The sequence below is a fragment of the Vollenhovia emeryi genome, unplaced genomic scaffold (genome assembly GCF_000949405.1).
Source record: "Vollenhovia emeryi isolate VEMERY1.0 unplaced genomic scaffold, V.emery_V1.0 DF939134.1, whole genome shotgun sequence".
NCBI lineage: Eukaryota > Metazoa > Arthropoda > Insecta > Hymenoptera > Formicidae > Vollenhovia > Vollenhovia emeryi.
This window is the reverse complement of record NW_011967232.1, coordinates 1,355,643-1,378,539: the sequence shown is the minus strand read 5'-3', so window position 1 is coordinate 1,378,539 and position 22,897 is coordinate 1,355,643. Positions and strand designations below refer to the sequence as shown.

Here is a 22,897-nt window from a genome sequence, read left to right as displayed (position 1 = left end):
CCTTTCTAAAAAAGAGATGTTGAGACCAGCGCGAATATCGTTAATATCGAACAGTTGAGGCCTCTTTTCCGCGATGTCGATTGGTTTTCTCGAAGCGGTGTGCTTCACTTCTCTTTTAGATTCATAGTGAATGAAGATTTGCAATTTAGAAATATACATTTGTACGCATCAACTATTGAAGTAAAATCTCTAATCTTAGTAATTAGAATTTAAGTAACAACGATTTTCGTTTCGAAACATTTTCTCGATTGAACAGAATTAATCGTTAATTTAATCAATACCAATAAGTCCGCAGAATGATACGCAAAACGTAATGACAGTCACTGAACAAAGTAATTAGAAATATTAGGTATAGCATTTTCAATTTCGTAGGCGGGACAACGGACAACGAACGCTCAACGTTTTTTTGTTGTTTTTCTCTCGGCGCGGTGACGTACGATGTTTTTGCGTGCCATCGTGTATCTGAAGGTCGCTGCGGTATCACTCGCTCGCCGAACGTCGTGCCGGCAGGCAGCAGCGAGAGTCGCTCCGTGTGTCGTATTACTTTTGCGTTATTGGTTTCCAAGACTCGATCGCGATGAATACAGGGATAAAACACTATTGATTTGCACACCTTTATCAGTAACAAGTAACGTTCCTTGATTAATCATTAAGTTTTTACAACTTGCAAAGAGAAACGAATTGTATATTGAGGCGACGGTTCTTTATCAACGTGTACCTAGATATTTCACGAGATTAACTCATCTAAAATATGAATGTAAACCGTGGTACTTTGTCGCGGTTACATCTCGTTTACGCACCGCGCTTTTAATTATCTGTCGATTTCGTGTAATCTGTTCCATTTTCGGGAAAAAAAGAGAAATTTGTACGACTTCGCTCTGTCGTTCTTCGCAACTCGAACGGGCGGGAAGTAAAGAGAGTCGCTTATTGCACGTCGTTACATTATTTCTTTGCCGCAGATTATGCTTCCGGTGCTCGCGTTGCGTTTTATATCGCCAATTCAAGTGATTTATCCTATTATTCCGAATCAAAAATGCAAGTTGTTAGTTTGAGTAATTTGTATGAGAGAAAGTCTTGGAAACCGATAACCCAGAAGTTAATAATATTTCGTGTGTTCGCGGTATTTCACATCGCGTACGGGAGTGCCGGAAATTTTGCGCGATCGATGATTTTCGCGAGTGAGTGTTGTGTAAGTGCAACAAGGAAATCTGAGAGGAGGAGGAGGCCGAGAAGGCATCGGGTAACGGCGGAGAAATCGTAAGGTAAGTGTCTTACATTTTTATGTTATTTAATTGTTACTTGTGCAAAATAAAGCATCTGTTCTGTGTTTTTATTTTATTTATTCAAATGATTCGAACGAGGAGTCGAATAAGTGTTAGAAAACAAAGCCAATGTATAAAATTTTGTGAATTTATATTTAAAAGGAAGACTTTCTCAGTATTTTATATAATTATCTTAATAAATACCTATTTTTAAAATATAAAGTATGAAGCATATTTGGTACAATAATTTCGATTTGACACAATTAGTCTATACTAATCATATACATATTTGTATTTTTACAGTTTAACACACATGATGTAAAACTCTGCGGTTGCGAATCATATCAGTGAGTGATAAATTACTTTTTATTTTAAATTGACGTTGCGCATACAATTACTTCTTTGCATGTATAGAAATTCTTAAAAATATACAATGCTCAACTACAAACTGCGCGCGCGAAGCGCGCGTTTGCTCATCTCTAGTATATTAAATAATGCAATGTTAATCCGTAAACTAGTATACTCAGCGACTATAATACTATAAGTCAGCTGCATGCTATTATATTCGCAGATGCGAACAGATTGATAACGTGTGTCGCAGCCAAATAATAAAATGTGCGCGTATATTCGGTGCGATATGTTATAGCAACGTCGCGATAATCCGCTATATCGCACTGTGGGCGTACCTTAGTTTTGAATAAAATGCTGCAAAAATGAGATAGGAGCATCTCTCCCTTCCCTTCGTCCTCCTCCTCCACCCTTCTCTCTTTTTCTCTCTCTCTTTTTTTTTCTTTTATCAAGACCCCCGAGAAGAGTGTTTCGCGAAGCATCAGATGCCGCAAATTATGCCAGCCACTTGAAATGACCGAACGGCGAACGTGGAACGCGCGTGGTTGGGTTTCTATTTTCGGCCGAGCACGCGGAGTCGATTAAGGCCGACGACGGCACGTTTGTAATCTTCAACGAGTTTGATCGTTTCCGGACACACCGCTGACTTTAATCGCGTATCCAGTATCCGGCGGTTGATTATCGCCGCTACCTTGTCGTTCTTCCGCTCGAGAAATTGTGTATCGGCACGATACACACGCAGCCCGCTTCTTCTCCGTTTTCCGGCTTCCGAGCAAAAATAGACGAGGCGCATAGGGAGTTAGCAACGATCGCAGCGATGTTTCTTCGTCTTCGCCATATCGTTAAAGCCTTTGCTTAGAAAACTGTGGTGCTAGAAAATGAAAAGTCGCCTGTCTTCTGTTCGTTGGTTGTGCAGGAGTTAACTCACAGTATTATGATAATTTATTGTATTACTGTGTTTAATTTATTACGTCGCGATAAGCAAATTATCGTGCTATGAAATACTTCCCGCTTCTCTCAAAGCTCATAATATTTAAATGCATACCTTTGACTGTCTTGGAAATATACTATAAATCTGACGAAAATTAAGACGAAAATATGTGTGGTTTTCACATTATTATATTATAATAATCAATTATACATATGCAATACCAATTATTATTAATATCTCTAACAATCTGCAGAATTCAGCAACTGAAGCTGCACATTTTTTCGGAAGAGAAAATGTTAGCTGTGGTCTATTTCTTTTTACAAGAACATTTCTCTTTTTGACGCATTATTTCCGATGAGAGTTTCTTTCAGCGCACGGTAAATGCTTGGCAAATATTTTCTGAGAGTTTGCTGTTCCTGAAATGCTAAATTCCAACAGTGTATGATAAAATGGTCGCGATCTCTTATCGCCCCTTTCGAACGAAGTTCAACCCTTCGATAACGTGTCATCGAATAGTCATCCATCAAGTACACCCCCAGTGTTATCGATATTATCCTTGCCCCATCTCCTCCATCTACCTTACTCAAACGCGACCCGAAAAAAGAAACTTCTCTCTCGCTGAACTTGTCTTTCGCTCGATTACCTTCGCGAGCCCCGCAGCGAGAAACCACCGATGCCGATCACGTGATGACCCGCGGATCATCAATTAGTCGGGCGTCGATACGTACGCCAGGTTCGAAGTGAGATAGCACCTTTTGGGCAAATAACGAGAAAAGGCACAAGTGTCACTTGGTTGGCACCGAAAGTGAAAGCAAGGATCTCAAGGACTTGGCCGGATCCTCTCCAGTCACCTCTCCATCCCTTCCCCCCCCCCTCTCTCTCTCTCTCTCTCTCTCTGTCTCTGTCTCTGTCTCTCCCTGCCTCCGTTTCGCCCGCCTCGAGTACCAGTCATGAAGGTACTCCTCAGTCGTCCAAGGGTTGAAAGAGAAGAACGAGGAAGACCAAAAGGAAGAGGAGAAGAAAGAGAAGGAGAAGACTGGTGCGCGAGGCCGAGAAGAGGTGGAAAAGAGTAGGAAGATCTCCGGATTTTCTCTGGGGGAGGATATGTGTTGGAGGTCGCGAGACGCGGAGGCGAGGGACACGCACACACCGGAGGTCGCGCATGCGTCCGCCGTCGTCGGGCAGAGGATGTTCGACGTTTTTTTCAGTCACCGGTCGACGCTGCGCCGGGCACCGTCGTCGTCGTCGTGAACACGGCCGCGATCGCGCGGCGTTCAGCTGCTGGCTACCACCACCGCACGTTCGCGCACGACGCTCGCCTCGCGGACAACAGCCTGGCGCTGGTGCCCGCGTGTCCGCGCGACCGACGTCGCGGTCGATAAGCACCTGGAGCGCGAGAGGATACGGCCAGGTGGAGGTTCCATACCCGGAAGAAGAGAACGAGGAGGAAGAGGAAGAGGAAGAGGTGGTGGTGGTGGTGGTGGTGGTGGTGATGCAGTGAATCAGTTCTCGGCCACGCGCTTCACGTGCGCTCTCCTTCCGAGACCTAAGATCGTGCCGTCGGAAGTTGCCTCTTTCTCGGGGAGGATCTCGCCTATCCTGCCGTTATTGGTTGACCTCGTGGCGAGGATCGCGGCACGATCACATCCTCCGGGAACAGCGCGATATCAGGGCAAGGTTACCGTGCGCTCGCCACGTCCCCAGGTGAGAAGAATCACCGGGCAGGCGCGTCGAGAGGGCAAGTCCGCACCTGGATTCGCTATCTCCCCCGGCTCCGGCGTAAGATGCGATCGGCGGCCACTCGCTCGTTACGTCGATCGCGACAGTGCGGAGCAGCCCGCGTCGAGCGTCGAGATTAAGACGGGTGAGGAGGGTGAGATACTTGTCGTCGTAATCGCGACGGAGGGACTGGCGCAACGAGAGCACGGAACATCCCCGATAACGCCCCCGAGAACAACCGATCGTTCGCGCGATTAGAGCGAGTCGCGCGCGTGCGGGAAGGAAGACCCGGACGTGCGGCAAGATCGGGCGATGAGAATCTCCCCCCGGACGGCCGAGGAGTCCCGGAACCGTCGCCTCACGCAGCCCCGGACGCCGAGGAGGCCGCGACGTCGTTAACGGAGAAACGCCGCGAGGATGTCGCTGCACTATCCTCAGGGATACCGGTACCGATCCGCGTCGAGGGCGATCAGCGGGGTCGGCGAGCAGGGCTCCGACAGCGACGTGGCGGAGCTCAGCGACCTCGAGGACGACGAGGACGAGGACGGAGCTCACATATCCGCCAACAGGCGAGCGGCCGACGAGGACGAGGACGGTGAGAACGATATGGACGACGAGGACGACGATGATGACGACGACGACGACGACGACGACGAGGATGACGAAGATGAGGACGAGGAGGAGGAGGGCGAGGGTCTACCCTATCCAGGCTTCATTCCGATTGCTCTCAGATATCTCGACCAGACCACACGACCGCGCAACTGGTGTCTTGCGCTGATTACTAATCCATATCCTTTTGGTACTTCTCGACTCGGTATGGTAAACTCTGCTTTGTAGTAGATACGTCGACCTACATACACATGCGATCTCGCACATTGCGCTTTAATCAGCATAAAAATCTGAAACATTTCTATAAATAATTTATAATTCCGAAGGAAAATTAGTATTAACGTTTGCACATATTTGAATAAAAAAAATCTTATGGATTAGAATTTGCCCCTCAGATTTCCGAAGAATATCGGAAATTTTGTGTCCTTATGACGAAAGGATATCCCTGATTGGACACGTTTTGCACCAAGTTTCTCAATAATTAGCAAATTTTTAGACGTTTATATTATCTGCGATATATTTTATAGGCCCGATAAATCTTTCACCAAAAACAGAATTAGAAGCGATTATTGGATATCGAGTTTCTACGGTAGCTTTTGTGAGGGAGAGACATCTTGGTGTACATTTTACGAATACAGATTCGCTTTTCATGGTCGTGGTAAGCTGATGCGAACTGTTCCAGTCGATCTTCATTAGGAATTTATTTCATCTCTCTGACTACACAAGGTTGCGCGTGCGTCAGCATCCGCCGTAGCTATCAGGATTTGTTGATTCTCCTAAGTCGCCGTGTAGCGCGTTATCAAATAAGATTAACTGGGAGGCGATGTCGAGGCCCATTCAATTAAACAAATTATCGACAGCATCAACATTTTTACCTACATTTTCGCCCTTATAGAACGTGTAACTCGATCTCAATAAATCAGCCACGTTATAATGTACATTAACGGGTTGACAGCTAATGTCAATACTATTTCGCGTTGGGATCTTTATAGATAAAAAGGATAAAATCGTGATAACACAATGACGCGTGAATTAAAATAGAAATCAATTATGCGCTCTTTCCAACGTTCGATTAACCGTTTGTGACGTTAGATTTAACGTACCGCAATAATCAAGGATTAACGTTAATTGGTAGGTAAATTGGATTTCATTTCGGAATCGAAATAAGCGCGAAAGGAAAGATGTGTTTATTTTACGGAAAAAATTGGAACGAGAAAGATGTCGTCTTTCCTGAAAGGTCGTTTCTCGAGCTATAATTGTGACACTTAGCGAGAAGGAAATTGGAAAATTGTATCGGTACCATCTGAGGACGATTAATCGCTTTTTCTACGTATGACGTGTCTCCGACGTGAAAACTCCTCGAGGGATACGCTTGATCGTTCTGTTTTCGCACGATGTCCTTAACTTACGGAACTCTTCGCGCCCTGCGAACAGCGCGGCGCTTCCGCCTCATTTGTTGAATTGTTGAGAATCTCTCCCGCTATCGGGCGAGCATTTGTTGCCGCGAGTAGCCCCGATCGAGTGTGGCGAACTGGCGGTGGCGGGTGCCGAGGGAGACCGGTCTGAAGACACCTTAAATAGGTCATTGATTGACCTATCCCCAGGCGAATCCTACTGCGCGCGTAGCCGCTTTCCACAGTGGCACAGTTCTCTCTCCTATCTCGCTCTCCTCTCGGCGCGGCGGTGGCGGTGGCGGTGACGGTGACTCCTTTTTCTCCTCCGCACAGTGGCGTTCCCGTTCTCCATCTCGTCCCGCATTTTCCTCACCCTCTCGCGGCACCCGATCCCTCCTCCGGTTCCCGGCGCGTACACGGCCGGAGCGCCTATATCCGTTTGTGCGGGAAATTACTGGGGGGGAGGGCATGCGGCGGGACGTGCACTGCACGTGGTGAGGCAGCGGCAGAGCGACGGCTGCAGCGGCGGCGGCGGCGACGTCCGGGCAAAGTTTAGTCAGCCGACCATCGGAGCAACAAGCGCCGAGGGAAGCGCGCCGCGCGTCAGAAAGATCTCCATTGTGCGCGCGAGGACAATGGGCGCGGGTTGAAGCACGTCGTAGCACCGAATGCGAATGCGGACCTCGAGCCTGTTTCACATTGCCGCTGCAAAACCATCGCTCTCGTCCCACCGTAATCGCATCTCGCCTCGTGGCTCGTCGTTGAAATCGGCTCCCGGATACCGCGATCTGAAATTCCCGGGTCCCCTTGTTGGGGGAAAGAACCCCTCTGGGTATACCGAGGTGTCCCTCAATTTAATCAAGGTCCCGTATAAAGAATTTAATAAATTTCTCTACGTTCTGCGTGGTACACGCTCGCTCTCTTGCGGAACCGAATCGCGAGAATACTTATTTCGGAACGAAAACAATAGCGGAGCGTTACGCTAGCGCGTGAAAATTGCAATATTATCTCACGGTTAATTCATGTTGCATGGAGAATCGCGACTGGATGGTTTCAATTTTCGAAATTTCGAGGTACATTTCACACAAAAGCATGTGTTTGTATCGAAACGGCAGAGACCTTGACCCATCGATGTTTAATCCTAGCGGGACCAAGGGCGGGCCAGGGAATGCCAAACTGCATTTTTCCTTGAACTACTTGCTGTAATAATTGTGGTTTATAACTCACAGATTTAGTTCGCTCAAGCAAATTTAATTCCAATGCGCAAATATAAATGCAGCGTTGCCACCGATATTAACTGCACCAATAAAATTATAGTAATGAACTTTATTTAAAATGTATCATCATCCAGGATGCGTTTAGTCCGATCTCAATAAATCAGATATTGTAATGTATGTAATATTCTTTTGCACCAATATTATGATAAGGATAAAGAGAATCATGTATAAAATTACAAAGAGATAATCTAAAGTGAAAACCAATTATGCACCTTCCAATGTTCAATTAAACGTTCGCGGCTTTTTTAACTTGCTGTAATACTCAAGAGCTGTACATATAATTCCAAATGAAACGGACTGGATTTTGTCCTCGGACTCGCGGACGAAAGAAAGATATTCTTATTTCACGAAGAGAAACTGAGATGAAAGAACTTTTTGTCTTCACGAGACATAATTATAATAATTGCCTAAGAAGCACTCGAAGATTTATCCGCCGATCACTCTTCTATGGAGCAATTTTAATTTCATGCGTAAATAATATTATTGATCCACTTTTATAACACGTTGCATAGTTCAGGAAGTTTGTTTTACTTGGCTTATAAGTTCGGGGTTATAAGCGGTTAACGCGCGGCTCGGATCAATAAAAAGCTGGTCGCAATTCTTTTAATTTGCTGAAACCTGTAATTCGCGAGAATGCATTGCTTTTCTGCTTAGAGATTAAATGCGAGATTACATGATAGATTGTGCGAGATGATTGCCATTAACGGAACAAACGGCTATCTCCCTGTTCCAGCCTGATAGTTTACTTCATTATCTTAAGTACCATAAACCGGGCGAGCAGTTATTTACGATTTAATCTGATTATATGTATCCTCCACATTTAATTCATTCGTCTAGTGTTAATGGTTATTTATGTAGACAGGTTGTTTCACTTCAAGTCTTATCGTTAATTAGTTTTAAGTATGAGAGTTGCACACGGAAAAAGATGTTACTGTATATTGCTTCCGAGAATACTACACGATTAAATTACTTCTGTTTTTTTTTACATTTTCGTCTCTTTTCGTCTCTTATTCTTTGGTTTCAAGATTTTTATAAACGCGCGACTCTAAAAATAGCGAAATGTTCCGTTATGGAAGGAAACGTTCGCTCCTTTCGATAGGCTGGCGTTCAAGTTTTGACTACTTGTCGCTCTTGTCCGACGCATGATTGCACTACTCTACTGCGTTGCTTGAATTGCACTCGAACTACTGATTGTCGTGAACGATCGACTGTCTCTACTGCAGTTACATTTTTTTGTTTTTATTTTATTTTCATTATAACAGCAGCAGATTAAGCAATGCAATTATTTGCCAAATATTCGACAAACAGTAAAAGCTACTTTTATGTGAATTTAATTGCGTTGTCATATATATATAAAATAGTAATTGGAACATTGTCATATAGACGTATTATATATTATTTTACTCGATTTTACCTTGGCTTTGCGAATATTTATTGTTTAAATGCGAAATTCGTAGAATCATCGAATCCAGAGCGGAGAACATAAATAAGTATTAAAATATTTATAGAAGGAGACCGTCTCTTCCCGAGATGCGCGTTGGAAAAAAGGATATTGGATATTAAAAATGTATTGAATTTATCGCTCTAACGATGGAAACCTAGAAAATGTAACGAGAAAAGTACGCAACGTCGCGCAACGTTTGCGGTGGGTTTTTCGTTACGGTGGTAAACGTAATACTTGAGTAAGTAGGTGTCAACTTCACGGGGTATGACAACCGCGGTTTTGCGGTGAACAAATGCGATATTGCGGCTATAATCAAAAGCAGTGGCCCGAACGGTCCGGTCTCAAGGGCAGTTCTCTCCGTTGATCTCCCCACGGTTTCGCGCGTTCTTCCATCTTCCTTCGCTGGATCCTCCCGATGATTTGTCATCGATCGCCGACGAATACGGGCACGAGGTCAGGACGTTCGTAGGACCGGGGAAAAATAATCGAGTGACTAAAGCGAGGCAATCATCCGCGACCTCGAACGTCGCCGGAAGCGGCAGTCGATCGAAACAATTTGCTTGGCCGCCTCGGCCGCTTGATTGTCTATTAAGCGCCGCGTAAATGAGCACCGATGAGAGCGAGAGGCGTCGATGAGAAACAGGTTGACGGGCCATCACCGACCGATCGACACGTAACAGGCGCATAAAAATCAATCTCCTATCGTACAAGGGCTCGCGCTTTGTATGTGTTTTATGTATGTCGGCTGTAACATTGCAGCGTAATTGATGTCATAGTTGATATCTTGCAGATAGCATTTGTATAAGAAGTTCATATTAATTTACATCTTTGAAGTTATACGACGCGACAAGGATCATTTTAATTAAAAGTAATTAATTAATGAAAGTATCGTTAATTATTTTAAAAGCTTTAAAACGTTGTTTATAATGTCTCGCTAATGAATGCAACGTCTGTCGGTCATGACATTTGAAAATACTCATTGTATGAGAATTCATTTTTCATCGGATTTAATTAATCCAGTGTTTTTTTAATCGATATTACGGATGTTACATTTCTATTAAAAATTAGAATAAAACATTAGTGCAATAAGACACTTTTTTTTTACCGAGAAATCTGTTTTTCCGAATATTTTTCGTATCAAATATCAAAATATAATATAACAAAGTTATTTCTCATAGTTAAAATGCAGTACACCAAGCAATTAATATAAGTTCACATTAAACATGGCATATCTTTTCTGTCCTTCTCTTTATTCGATTCTTTTTCCTTCTGACAAAAGAGACAACGTTTCATCGGAAAAACGTACGAGCTGTCAATGCGAATATCGAAGAACAATTTGAGTTAGGCGAAGATTTTCCACATTAGCGAAATCGGCACTGCAAATTTCAATCGACCAGTGTCTTCAATCGCGATTGTAATCTGTACTGTCGCGTGTTTCCGCATCGTGCATAACGCTAGTCCAAGATTTATATAAACGGTCGTGCATTGTCGCAGCGAGCCAAGAGAATTCTGCAGCATGCTGCAACGGCATTAATCCTTACACGAACGATACTTAACGCGGTCACAGGCACGCCGGCCGAGACGGCGGCGCGGGTACAGATTACATAGCACGATAAACGGTTATCTAGGGCTCCGAGGTCTTGCAACACCTACGGCTCACGTGCGGAGCAATCGAATTGATTATTTTCCGCTGGCGCTGCTTATCTCCGAGCGCGTTAAAACGGGTCGGGATTTATTTTTAGCAGCACGCGTACACGAGTCCGCGAGATAGGAAGCATTTGTCCCTTCGCGAAATGCTCGCGTTTATTCTCGTAACGATTTAATTACTCATTCCGGAAATGAGGAATGCCCGTCTCTTTCCTTGTTCCTGGAATATCCGAGGCGTGAAAATAGTTCCGTCATGGCCGAATTCAACGCGCCCGTGTGAAACACAGTCTGCTATCCAAGAGAGTCTCTCGGGTATCTAATTCTCTCGTTTTCTAAAATATTCATTCTCAAGTAAAAGTAGAAATAGGGATTTAAAACTTCTTTCATTCCTTAACAGAAATGCAATGGCTTGCGCAAAACAATTACTTATTTAAAATAAAAAATTGACAAATAAAATTGAAAGAGACATTAGAAATTCTCTCCATTAATTTTATATTTAACAAAAAAGTCTCTTCATTAATTCTATATAATTTTAAATCTAAATTTCTAGCTCTATTATTTCTCATAACTTAATCTATAACCTTTATAATTTTAATTAAGTTATTAACTAAAGTAATTTTAAAGAAACCGAGCACGCGCTCCGAGACGTCAGCTTCGACGAAATCGATGTGGTAGTTCGAGCGTGAAACGCGGGTGCTTTCGATTTTCCGCGGACAGAACGACGGACGACTTTATCTTGCAGACCCATTACAATTTCCGTCCGGTCGCAGTAATGCAGGAAATAAGAGAAATCTAACAAATTGCATGTATAGTCTGTCTTCTGGTTTTTGTCGTTATAAACGACCGCGACAAATTGCGGCAAACCTTCTTCAGCAGCTGTCGAAACGGCTTGAGACGAGACCATCGCGAAAGAGTAGGAGAAAATGTCCCTTGACGGAGGATTTTCACGATGATTTAGGTCTTTCCAGGCAGCGTAGACTTCGTTGAATCGATCGTGGCGTGAACGACGAATCCGGAAAGGAGTTCGGTCGCAGATTGACGTCCCTGACACTCTGCCGCGGCTTTTCCTCGTTCCTTCATATCAGACAGCCTGTTGACTGAGCACCGATTGCGTGTCCTAAGTACTACCGGGTGCCCTTTCAACCGTAGATATTGGAGAACGTTCTATAAAAAAGAGCAATTACATTAATGATGGAACATTGACAGTATATTACAGTGTTGTAAGATTAAATCTCGGCAAACTAAGCGTGTGAAAACGCATAGATAGATAATCTTCTCTTCGAAATTTTTCCTCTTGTTTTTTTCTTCTGATTTTAACCGAATTTTATTTCAAGAACCCATGAAACTTCAAACATATGCTCGTTGAAGGTATCGAAAATTTAACATTTTTTTTACACATAAATACATTTTAAAGAACTAGCATTCTCTTTTTCTTACAAAAAGATTCTACATGTCACATTTTGTAGAAGAAAAAGTGTTCTAGGGAAACATTTGATGTTTCTGGAACACGTTGTATACAACGGGGAATGTAGTTGATATAATTCTGCCGTTTCCCACATCGTCGTTTCCACTTCTTCGCCGTTATTATCATTTACTCTGACATCCATGTTTGCATGTTTAACAAAATATACGGTGCTTTTCAACATTTTTTTCTTTATTACATTGTTTCCTGCGAATAAGGAGCAATCAGGTCAATGGATAATAAAAGAGTGCTTGATTGTCATTTAAAAATGAAAATTAATCTCTCTATTTCTCTCTCTCTCTCTCTCTCTCTCTCTCTCTCTCTCTCTCTCTCTCTCTCTCTCTCTCTCTCTCTCTCTGTCTCTTACTTTTACTCAATCTATCTATCTATCCATCTTATTGCATTGCTTTCTCATTAATCTCTCTTAATACATCGTTTTCCTGATATTATATTTAGATGTCTAACGTTTCACAAGAAATTAAGATTATATGATCCTAAATATATTAGGATCAGATATTAAGATTAAAGATTAAATTTTACTGAAATATTCATATAACATATGGGTTTGCAAAAGTGTGAAACAATCATGATATTCTCTTATATACGGAATGAATATATGATACCTAATGAAGATTAATTCTTATTATCTGTTAACGTATATTAAAGATTAATGATACATTTAGTAAGAAACAAATTATCTCTGATATATCTCACAATGCTACAATTCAATTACGTTTTAAATAATTTAGACAAAATGAGCAAATACATTTGTTTGATGATTATGATGACAATAATCATCCAACGATAAAAAAACAATTACATACACTTACTATGTTTTAGTCATTAAAAACTCTGTGTCAATTAACTACGATTATACACTGCGAACCTAATGGTTGAGCAATCATTTGTCCTACCTTCATGTAACAGTTAGAAATGGTTAACCTATACTGGGGAATAAGGCTTGGCAATAAGAGCGGTGCATGCCTCGTAAGGGGATGAAAGTTAACAGCAACAACAACACGATCCATTAGGTTCAGCGCGCAAAGCCTCTCATACATTCAGCCGTTTTCTACTTGAGCGGATACACCTGTCGGACGACGTGGCACCCGTGCACACCGATGAGGAATCCATTGTGTGTGAACCGCAGCATTTGCTGGAAGAATAACGGAGCAATCATTTCGATATACGCAGATATCGTGCTTTTGTCTGCGTTAATTATACGACTTTAATAATTACACATTTATCCTTTATGCGTCTACGTTAATTATTCGGCTTTAATATGTTGAATGTCATGATGTCACCGGTGATACAATACTGACACGTTGAGGCGCATGCAAAGTGCAATTAATACGCATACACAAGTTTGCATTATTAAAAACTTATCTTTATACCTGATACAACGAACTGATTAAGCAAAATTCGCCTTGCAATTAGCGCGTTAATAAACGTGTCGTACTTCCTATAATTACTTGTAGCCGTCGATACTTGGAGCTCAAAACTGGCAACAAACATTTTCGGATGAAATCCCATTTTATTATCTTCGCTGTTTCCAAACTAAAGTAAAGAATAGTGGAAATTTATTCTCTTCCTAAAACAATATATTTCTTCATTTTGAAATACCTACTGTTCGAGTTCACCTCTAGGTATCTTATTTGAGCTTCTGGAGTATGTAAATCTCCGGTCCTAATAAAGGGCACCTGTCAACGCAAGGAATGCATGAATGTCTATCATCAATCGCCTCCTTTGCATTAACGGGCGACGACGTTCACCAAGACGCGAGGGTTGCATACTGAGAGGAAGAGAGAGAGAGAGAGAGAGAGAGAGAGCTCGGTGGAGGCCAACCTAGTTTATTGATCGAACACACTCCGAGCACGTTTGTGAAAGCAGATAACGCAGAAGGTTCCTCGCAATCCGCCTGTCAAAATCACCGACATGCTGCTTTTTAATGCGAACCTTCCTCCGGTTCTCTCTCTCTCTCTCTCTCTCTCTCTCTCTCTCTCTCTCTCTCTCTCTCTCTCTCTCTCTCACTCGTCGTTGCCCCCGTCTCTCTACGCCAGAGATGAAACGGTGCAGGTGCTCGCGACTGTCTGTGTAAGCACACGGGGGTGGCTAAGAACCGCGCTCGTACAAACGCTCGTCGATATCACCGCTTGGCACGCGAGATCGTGTCGGCGTGATAGATCGCTATTATGATACACCATCGCTTCGCGATCGTACGGCAATCTATCATGCATCCGGCGTGAACTGCGTAGATTGTACGATTCCGTGTTTAATTCGGGTCGAGAAGCGAGCGCTTTTGAAATGCCGATCTGTACAGCAGAAAAGTTATAAAAACGTCTGACTGACGTTCGAAAAATAAAGACGTCTTCTATAATATTAACACGTCGAATTGCAGACGCTTTAATAAACTCTTTCAGACGCTTGCGCTGCCCGTAGAAGCGCTTTGTCTAGCGTCAAAGCGTTGTGCGAAAAGACAAACCCGATATTCCAACCGTGCATGGATGTGCATGAACAAAGATTGTCGCGATTTGAATTTAACTTTCGTCAGAGACTCCATTTTTAATTAGCTACATGAGATTTATACTTTATTCGCCGAGCACTTTCCAAATTTTCGTGATACACAACCCTCGAACTCTTTATCCATAATGAAAGTTCTTCTGAGAATAAATGGAGATGTTTTAGGGAGCTTAACGGCGGATTGATTTGCGGGCAGACGAGTCGCAGCGTGTGTCAATTTTGTCCTTTCATTAGGCTAATATCTCACCAATCTCTGGCTGTGCAAATATATTCCGAAGAACTGTCCCATCTAACATAGCGCTATACGTTCCATTCGCGTGATAAGCGGCGATCGATTTATTTTTAGTCTACCAATTTCCTGCGCGCCCAGTCGGGCCATTTATCGTCCGGATACCATAAAAAGTAACAAAGGTCATTTACGAAGATAGACGGGTTCAAGTTCAAATGTCACACCGTGGTCCATTATTTTCGGCCAGTTCTCGATGACTACAGGCGATCGATTCGAGGTAATTCGGAGACACGGGTCGTCTTTGTCGCCTATAATTAATTGAGCGCAACAAGTAGTAAAAAGAATTTCAGTCGAAATAAGAGATTGCGGTAATCCCCATCTTAATGGTGCTCCCTACTTCACTTTAACCTTTTCGAGAAGGGCGTCGGCCTCGCGTGTAACTCGATGTCAGTAGCCGGCTAGCTAACACGTGAATAGCCGCTTGCACGCGACGCCGATGAATATCGCGACGTCGTATAACACCGTCGCCGCAAGGGTGGCATACGAATCGCGACTGCTCGGGAATCGGTGCCTCGGTTTCTTATTTCTGTGCGTCACGCACGCGATTTATCTCCACATTAAAAAGATATCACGATAATATGTTCTCGAAGACGTATCGCAGATGGAAAGGATAATTAAACATACTTTTCTCAGATATATAATACATAAATAGAGCACTGATGTCGTGAAGCAAAACAGATTTATCTTTAACAAACAAAACGAAAATTCTAAAAAAGTTAAAAATATTAAATGATGTTGTTAAAAATTAAAATTTAGACTGTAAACGTCTTTACGCGAGATTTGTGTTACGGGGTAAAATTCATATTTAGCATGTGCAGTATTAACTGTTTAGTATTTAGAGAGTTTAAAATGATATTTACGTGTAATTAATAATCGCATTCGATACTGAGATATCACAACCCTATTAAAAGCGGTAACTACCGAAAACTGATAGCTGCTAATTGTACGATCGGAAACTCGCTGCATCGCATCACTTGCGCACACATCTTGATTATCGATTTCGATTTGAACTTTATATCTAATTTCAATGTGCTAGCACGGACGACCAGTGTGTCGTGACGTTGCAGAAAAATCGGACGTTTGATCAAATCGTGGCTGACATGATGATCGAATAGTACATCGTATACTTCATTCAATATTAATCGCGCACTCATCTGCGACACTTTTTTCCACGCCCGGTGGCCAGAGACGCGTGATTAGATGTAATCGCACAACTTGTCTGCTTGTTAAATTGGCATGTTGAGAAATGCGCAGCGAGAAAACACGATGTTTAGATGATAGTCACTTGGCAACGATAATCGGTGCGCCGATTACGGCGATCTGACATTTATCGATCGACGCAGGAAAAAAATTGCGCGTTGCGAAAATGAGGCTCAATTATTATAAATAACGATTGTATTCTTAACGAAGAAGACAAACGTCAATTCAACAAATACGGAAAGAAATTTGTTTTCTCACTCATTAACGTTGTACTCATTTTTATTACGCGGTAATAAAACTGATTGCTCGTAGGAACATTTCAATGCTCAGTAATTTTCATGCAAATAATGGCGAGGCGAATTACATTCGTATATTGTAAAAATTGAGAATTATTTATTCACAACATGCCTGGTTAGGGAGAGATGAGAGTGCGAGATATTTCCAATACATTTCTCATATACTTTTCATGCACACAATTTGTATCCCGTATGTTTAAAGATTCTCTTTTACACGTTAGTTTTAAATGCGTGGCCAGCGATCTATTACTTTTAAGGGAAAAAAGACTGAAAAATACCCAGCTGTTTTCCTTAACAAAGACTCACGTGGTTCGAAAGGGTGAGCATGATGGTGATTCTTCTAAACTGCATTACGCTCGGGATGTACCAGCCGTGCGTGGACGACCAGTGTGTAACGAATCGATGTAAGATACTGCAGGTAGGTACTCATATCTCGCAGCAGCCGGTTGGAAAAAGAAAAAAAAATGAATGAAGAAGAGGAGCCAAAGTAATCCGCGTTATCTCATTCGGATTTGAGAAAGCGAAGCATAGCGTATCGGGTTTATTCAAGTAAAAACCATTTCCATAAGAACGGCTCCCCTCGCGATGCCGAGTATCGCATTTGCATGTTCGCGTGCCGGGGGAGGAAAAAGTCCGATATCGAAGTGGGAATATTTACAATTCAATTAAGTCAATTTACGGGAAATTTTCGCGTGAAGGCGACGATTATATGGCGCGCTGATAAGCGAATTAATCGATTGCGCATCTTGACACGGTTTCCGGCCGGTTCGCAATTAGTCTAGCAAAGAAGAAGGAGGAGGAAGAGGAGGGGGGAGGAGGATAGGATGGGAAAGAGATGAGAAAATTACCGACATGGAACAGCCGTTAATCGAATCCTCTAGTAGAGTGCCCTAAATCAATCACGGTGAATTACGTCGATCGTACCTTGTTCTAATCAAGCTACGTTCTCCTATTGCTTTCAGATGTTCGATGATATCATTTTTGCCTTCTTCTCCCTGGAGATGACCATAAAGATGGTGGCGATGGGGATTTACGGTAAAGGAACTTATCTCGCGGATTCCTGGAATAGATTAGATTACTTTATAGTGCTAGCTGGGTAAGTATTTCATTTCGGTTCTCCTTCATATGTTTTTAATTTTTCAACAATTTGTCTTACTTCCAAAAGTTTTTGCATAAAATCCGCGAGAATTCGCATGAAATGCGTTATAATAAATAACAATATGGAGTAAAAATACACAACTTCTCAGCAAAAGTTTTACAATAATTATGACAATTAACTGAAATTATTTTACATTTATGGTGCCTCATATATATTCCGTTCAGACAATTGTGTGAAATATATTTTTATAATTTTTAATATTACGTATCTTTAAATTCAAAATTTACACTATTTTCATAAGTTTATGCAGATTATTAATTACAAAATATTGTTCAATTATAAAAAGAGTACTGTAATAAATCATAAAATAGACATGTTAAAGAAGTTTAAAGAGTGATTTGGTTGTAGCGCTATGGAATACTGCCTAAACGTGGAAAATATGAATCTGTCAGCCATCCGAACGATAAGAGTATTAAGGCCGTTACGAGCGATCAATCGAATACCAAGTAAGTAACGAGATCTTTGCGATATGTCAGAAACCTCGATGGTTGACGGTTAACTGCAGTTTGCTCCCATCGTCGATTTCACGGTGCATTGCCAGGTGCATAACCGCCGCGTACAAATCGTAACGAATTCACGGTTGATTTCATCTTGGAATTGAAACGTAGAGAAGGTAGAGAAGTACACATAATCATATCAAACAAGAACAAGTAAAGTTGACAAGAAGTAACATGTAACTACAAATGTTAAGATCGAAATTCCAGACTGAATTTCGCGTAAACGCGAAACATGCACACGTGTCCCGGAATTGGCGACCTTAATTTTAATAAGAGACCCTTCGATGATCAAGGTGTATGTTATATCTTGATTGTTTTATCTTCGTACCATCAAGACATTCAAATCATCCATGGAGAAGAATTTTGTACAAACTATTTTTAAGGCAAGATTTGAATAGTATCTTATCAATCTGCGGCTTCAAATTTCTTTCTCCAAATTTAAACATTGATTAATTATTTAAAAATTTCCGTGAACGTTCAAAAGCTGTTTTTTCCTCAATATATAAATAGAATGGATATTCGTCAATGTGTCTACCATTAAAATTAAAGTCGAAAATCTAGGTCATTCCGCGTGAGATGTATTTTCAAATTATCGCGTATATTTATAGAAAGAAAAGACTCAAGATAGCATTAGACTATTTCAGTGTCCAAGGAAGAATATCCGCAAGTAGAATCGATATTGCCTTGGTTCCAATAATTCGATAACGAATCGTGATAGTGACAATTGCACACGTACATTACACGCATTTGCGTGTATTAATCGCTTACGAAGTGTTATTTTCACGAACACCTCCGATAGGTATGCGGATACTGGTGATGTTGCTGCTCGACACACTTCCCATGCTGGGCAACGTCTTGTTATTGTGCTTCTTCGTCTTCTTCATATTCGGCATTGTCGGCGTGCAGCTTTGGGAGGGCATACTGCGCCAACGCTGCTTCCTCAAGGCTCTGCCCAATGTCAAGTATCCCGAGTAAGTCGACGAGAAACCTTAGGCCCGCGGACTATTCGTTGACCATTTTTTTTTTATTATCATAGATGTTCGACTCCGATTCTTCACATTATTGCGCCTCACGCTGCATCGCATTTCGTTTTTTCTCCTCTATCTGTCTTTCGATTGCTATGCAGTTTGAAGCGCTCTGTCGCTGATCGTCGCATTTCCGCGAGACGGCGAAACGTGTGAAATTCAATAACTCACATCCGACGATTTGTCATTAATTAGGAATTTTTCGCGACATCGTAAATTTCAGACACCGTAAACGGTAAAGCATCGCGTTCAGCGCAAAATAGTCTTTCAATTTCCATCTAAAGCTCATCGCAAAACTGGTGGATTTAGTTAAGATCAGCACTTCGAAACACTTTCGCTTCTATGTGAAAATTTTATTCTCAGAGCTTTTGCAATAACATACGCCAGAAGACAGTAAACGCTATGGCCCCACGTGCGAAACGAGCAGGAGGAACGATTTTCATTTTACATGAGACATATTTGCGTTTACCGTTTCCAAAGCATGCTATTGCATAAAAGAAAGTCTATTATTCTGCGTACGCAGTTTTTTGCTCGACAACTTTTTGCTTAGATAGAATATTTCTATTTGACACGCCTGCAATTTGTTTTCGTCGCCCAAGACGAAGCGGGTTTCTCCGGGACTTTAGTTATGGGACTTACGTCTGCGAATGTGGACAATCAATGGTTCGAGAGCGCGGCGAGCCAGCCGCACGCGATTCGGCATCGAATTAACAACTTGGTCGTGCGGTTTCGTACCCGCGGAGTCCAACTGTAATCTAATATATCCAGATTGCATGGCGAGTAGAACTCCAATTGTCGCAAAGCATCGCTTGCCGAGTTTTTCTTGCTGTAAATTTAACGCTCCGCTCTCTTCTTCCTTCGCTCTCTGTCTTTCGCCAGTTCTTCTCTGCGCCAGTACTTTGCGCTCGATCCGCTTCTACCAGACGATCGATATTTGCTCAGAATACAGTGCAAATTTCGTAACTCATGCTCACTCCGCTCGGCTTATCACGAAACTACCCATAAAATATCATCGTCTCAAACTTGAGATGGACGCAACTTAACGAAAGTGGATATAATTAAGCACTCTTAGAGCCTACTTACGTTTGCCGTAAGTAACAGAAAATATATCACGAATAATGTATACATCTTTTATTTCTTTTCAAGTATTGTTCTTTCTTTTCGGGAATACTTGCGTTTTAATGTACGCGATATCGATTTAAGCGTCAGAAACAAGAACAATAGTTCCGCTTAACAGTATCTGTGTCATTGTGGAAAACTTGTAGCCTATTTGAAAACTTATATGAATAATTGACATAAGAAGAAAGTCTTGGCATAAAGAAAAATCAGTAAATGTAAACATTGTAAGCTATTTTTCTAGATATTAACAGTGCAAAAGGAAGACAATCTTTTTCTGTCAGGTGAATAATTTAGTATGCGATTATCGAGCTTGTTCTATCGACACTAACATATAAAAATCTTTCCAAAGTAAAAATACTTTTAACAGCATGACACTTACAACGATCTGTCTTGTCAATTCGACTGTTCGGATATCGATTTGAAATTGTTGGCGCGTTCTAGATGAAGAGAAAGATACCGTCGGTGGCGAAAGGGACCATGAGAAGTTCGTGAAAAGCCCTGGATGGATCAGTATGTTCTACTTCCTGAACTTTTGCTTTACAGGAGTATATCACGTTAGGCGATCTAAGACGTTCTTACTCTCGCCTCCCTCTCTCTCTCTCTCTCTCTCTATCTTTCTCCCTTTTTCTTTCTTTCTCCTTCTTCTGCTCTTCGTGACTAAAAAAAAACCTAGACATGTAAGTACATGACCCCAGGGAGGCAGTGACAGGCTATTGTTTCGCTGTTGCAGGTTACTCTCGGACGAGTACTCGGTTCGATCACGCATTTAGTAAGCTCTAGTAGAGAACAATGTGCTGTACATACATATATATCTTTCTCTATCTCTACTTCTATCCCTCTTACTCTCTCTCAATAATACCTAATATGAATCACAGAGTACACATACACGTGGCATCCATATGTACATATATGTATATACATGCAACCATACGTGATGTGCATATGTATATTTCTCTCTCTCTCTCTCTCTCTCTCTCTCCCTCTCTCTCTCTCTCTCTCTCTCTCTCTCTCTCTTTCTGTTTGAATCTCTCCCTCTGTCTCTTCCTCTCTTATCTCTTCTCCCTTAACCACTACTGTACCAGTGTGCGATTGTACCGTAGAATGTACTCACATAGAGCATGTCGACTCGACCGACAACGAATGAAACACTATTTCGTATACTGGCTGCCGATCGAGAAGACGATGGTTCCGAGATCCCCGAGAGCGAGAGAAGAGATCGATCCTTCTAAACTTCGAGATAGTATTTTAGTGTCGGGGCTACTTCACCATCTCCACACTTAATCGTTCTAGCACTGAAGCTCTCCCCTCGATACACACGTTGTACATAAATCGCGTGGGTACGCGGCTCGGAAAGCGGGGGATGATGGAGAAGGGATCCGTAATTTGTGGGCGACCCGGAAACTCCATGCTTCTCCACGAGATTACTATACTCCAACACTTCGGGATCTCTTCGGCTACTTTGATGCACGAGTCGATGTTCTTCCTCTTCTTCACTCTGAACATATATCTCTTCCGTGTCTCGCGCGCCTCTCTCACCCTCACTCTCACTGTCTCCTTCACTCTCTGCCTCTCTATTTTATCCTTCCTCAGCGTGTGTCTATTCGGTAAGCATTAACGATGCTTTCTGCATATGTGAACTATCGTTTAAGCAACTGTGTGCGTGGGTGTGTGCGTGCGTGCGTGTGGCATCGGTGATCTCTGTGGTTTCACTACATCGCACCGCTTTCACGATAGCATACCCTTTTGTTGTGTACAGAGCGTCCCGAACTCAGCGCGATCCATGCACTACGTAGTGAGATTTTTGGTCCATGGATCGGAAGTCGGCGTCTCCGTGAAATGGGAAATTTCTCGTCTCCAATTCTTTACATTGAAAAGAGACGAGAGCTTCGACATTTTAAGGAAGGATCGACATTACTTTTCCCCAAGGACCTCATCACGTGGGACATGGACGCGATATCACAGGCACTCTCGGTATCAATGACGTTGCTGCCAATGACTGTGAAGCGAGCCGAATCCTAGACTTTCACGTCCGCACCTCCCGTGGGACGTTCTGTTCTCGTTCGGATACGATGTGTTTAAAGAACCAAAAGTCGCACGTTTCAAGATCCGCCGTCCTAGATTCGTAGTTGCGCGCCCGGGTGCACAGTGCCCCGGAGTCGTTTTAATTCCAAACTCACATGGCGCGATAGCGCAGTAAGAGAAGTAGGCTCCATAAAGCTCCAAGCCCAAGCCCAGAGAGAGAGCTAATTAAACGCGCGGTGCTCGCGCGGTCTATTCCGGTATACGTAGCAGCTATTTTCGACGTTTATCGACTTCTGCACTGGCGTTACTGCCGTTCTCGCGTCCTGGCAGCGCAGCGCTGGAGCCACGCGGATAGCGATGGCCCTGGAAAGCGATCGGCTCATAATTTTCAAAGCGTGCAAGCCAAAAGTATTCTTCAAAAGACGTCAACGTTTATCCCACGGTTACTGGTGATATCGGAATTCCAGCAAGTGTCAAAAGCAATATCGCAGTGCATTTAGCTTTATGTACAAGTTTAAAGTAATTTTTCATTGTATTTTGAAACAGATATGACTGCAATTGAAAATTTTAGAAACCATTATGTATCCACTTGCTTCGTTTGAGAATATCGAGATGTCATCGCTACTCGCACGAAGCTCGCTGCCAAAATGCGCTCATAGATATGCAAAACGACCAGATTT

The 22,897-nt window shown here is 42.5% G+C and overlaps 3 protein-coding genes across 3 annotated transcripts in view; 2 read left to right on the top strand and 1 right to left on the bottom strand.

Annotated features, from left to right (window-relative positions):
• The first annotated feature begins 4,023 nt into the window (after positions 1-4,023).
• On the top strand, positions 4,024-16,929 carry LOC105567788 (voltage-dependent T-type calcium channel subunit alpha-1G-like). The gene is made up of 2 exons (XM_012022929.1): positions 4,024-5,048; positions 16,702-16,929. The coding sequence occupies exons 1-2, from the start codon at positions 4,678-4,680 to the stop codon at positions 16,865-16,867; spliced, it is 537 nt and encodes a 178-aa protein (XP_011878319.1). The 5' UTR covers positions 4,024-4,677; the 3' UTR covers positions 16,868-16,929.
• LOC105567787 lies at positions 11,245-16,747 on the bottom strand. Its single transcript, XM_012022928.1, has 3 exons — positions 16,702-16,747; positions 13,008-13,246; positions 11,245-11,795 (listed from the first exon to the last, which is right to left on the bottom strand). Exons 2-3 carry the CDS (start codon positions 13,149-13,151, stop codon positions 11,586-11,588), a joined length of 354 nt encoding a protein of 117 aa, XP_011878318.1. The 5' UTR covers positions 13,152-13,246; positions 16,702-16,747; the 3' UTR covers positions 11,245-11,585.
• A 394-nt stretch (positions 16,930-17,323) lies between the features above and the next one.
• LOC105567790 (voltage-dependent T-type calcium channel subunit alpha-1H) overlaps positions 17,324-22,897 on the top strand; it is a 35,757-nt gene continuing 30,183 nt past the window's right edge. The window contains exons 1-3 of the mRNA XM_012022930.1: positions 17,324-17,491; positions 17,903-18,000; positions 18,851-19,022. Of these exons, the coding sequence (XP_011878320.1) occupies positions 17,358-17,491; positions 17,903-18,000; positions 18,851-19,022 (404 nt within the window). The 5' untranslated portion in view covers positions 17,324-17,357. The remainder of the gene's footprint in view (positions 17,492-17,902; positions 18,001-18,850; positions 19,023-22,897) is intronic.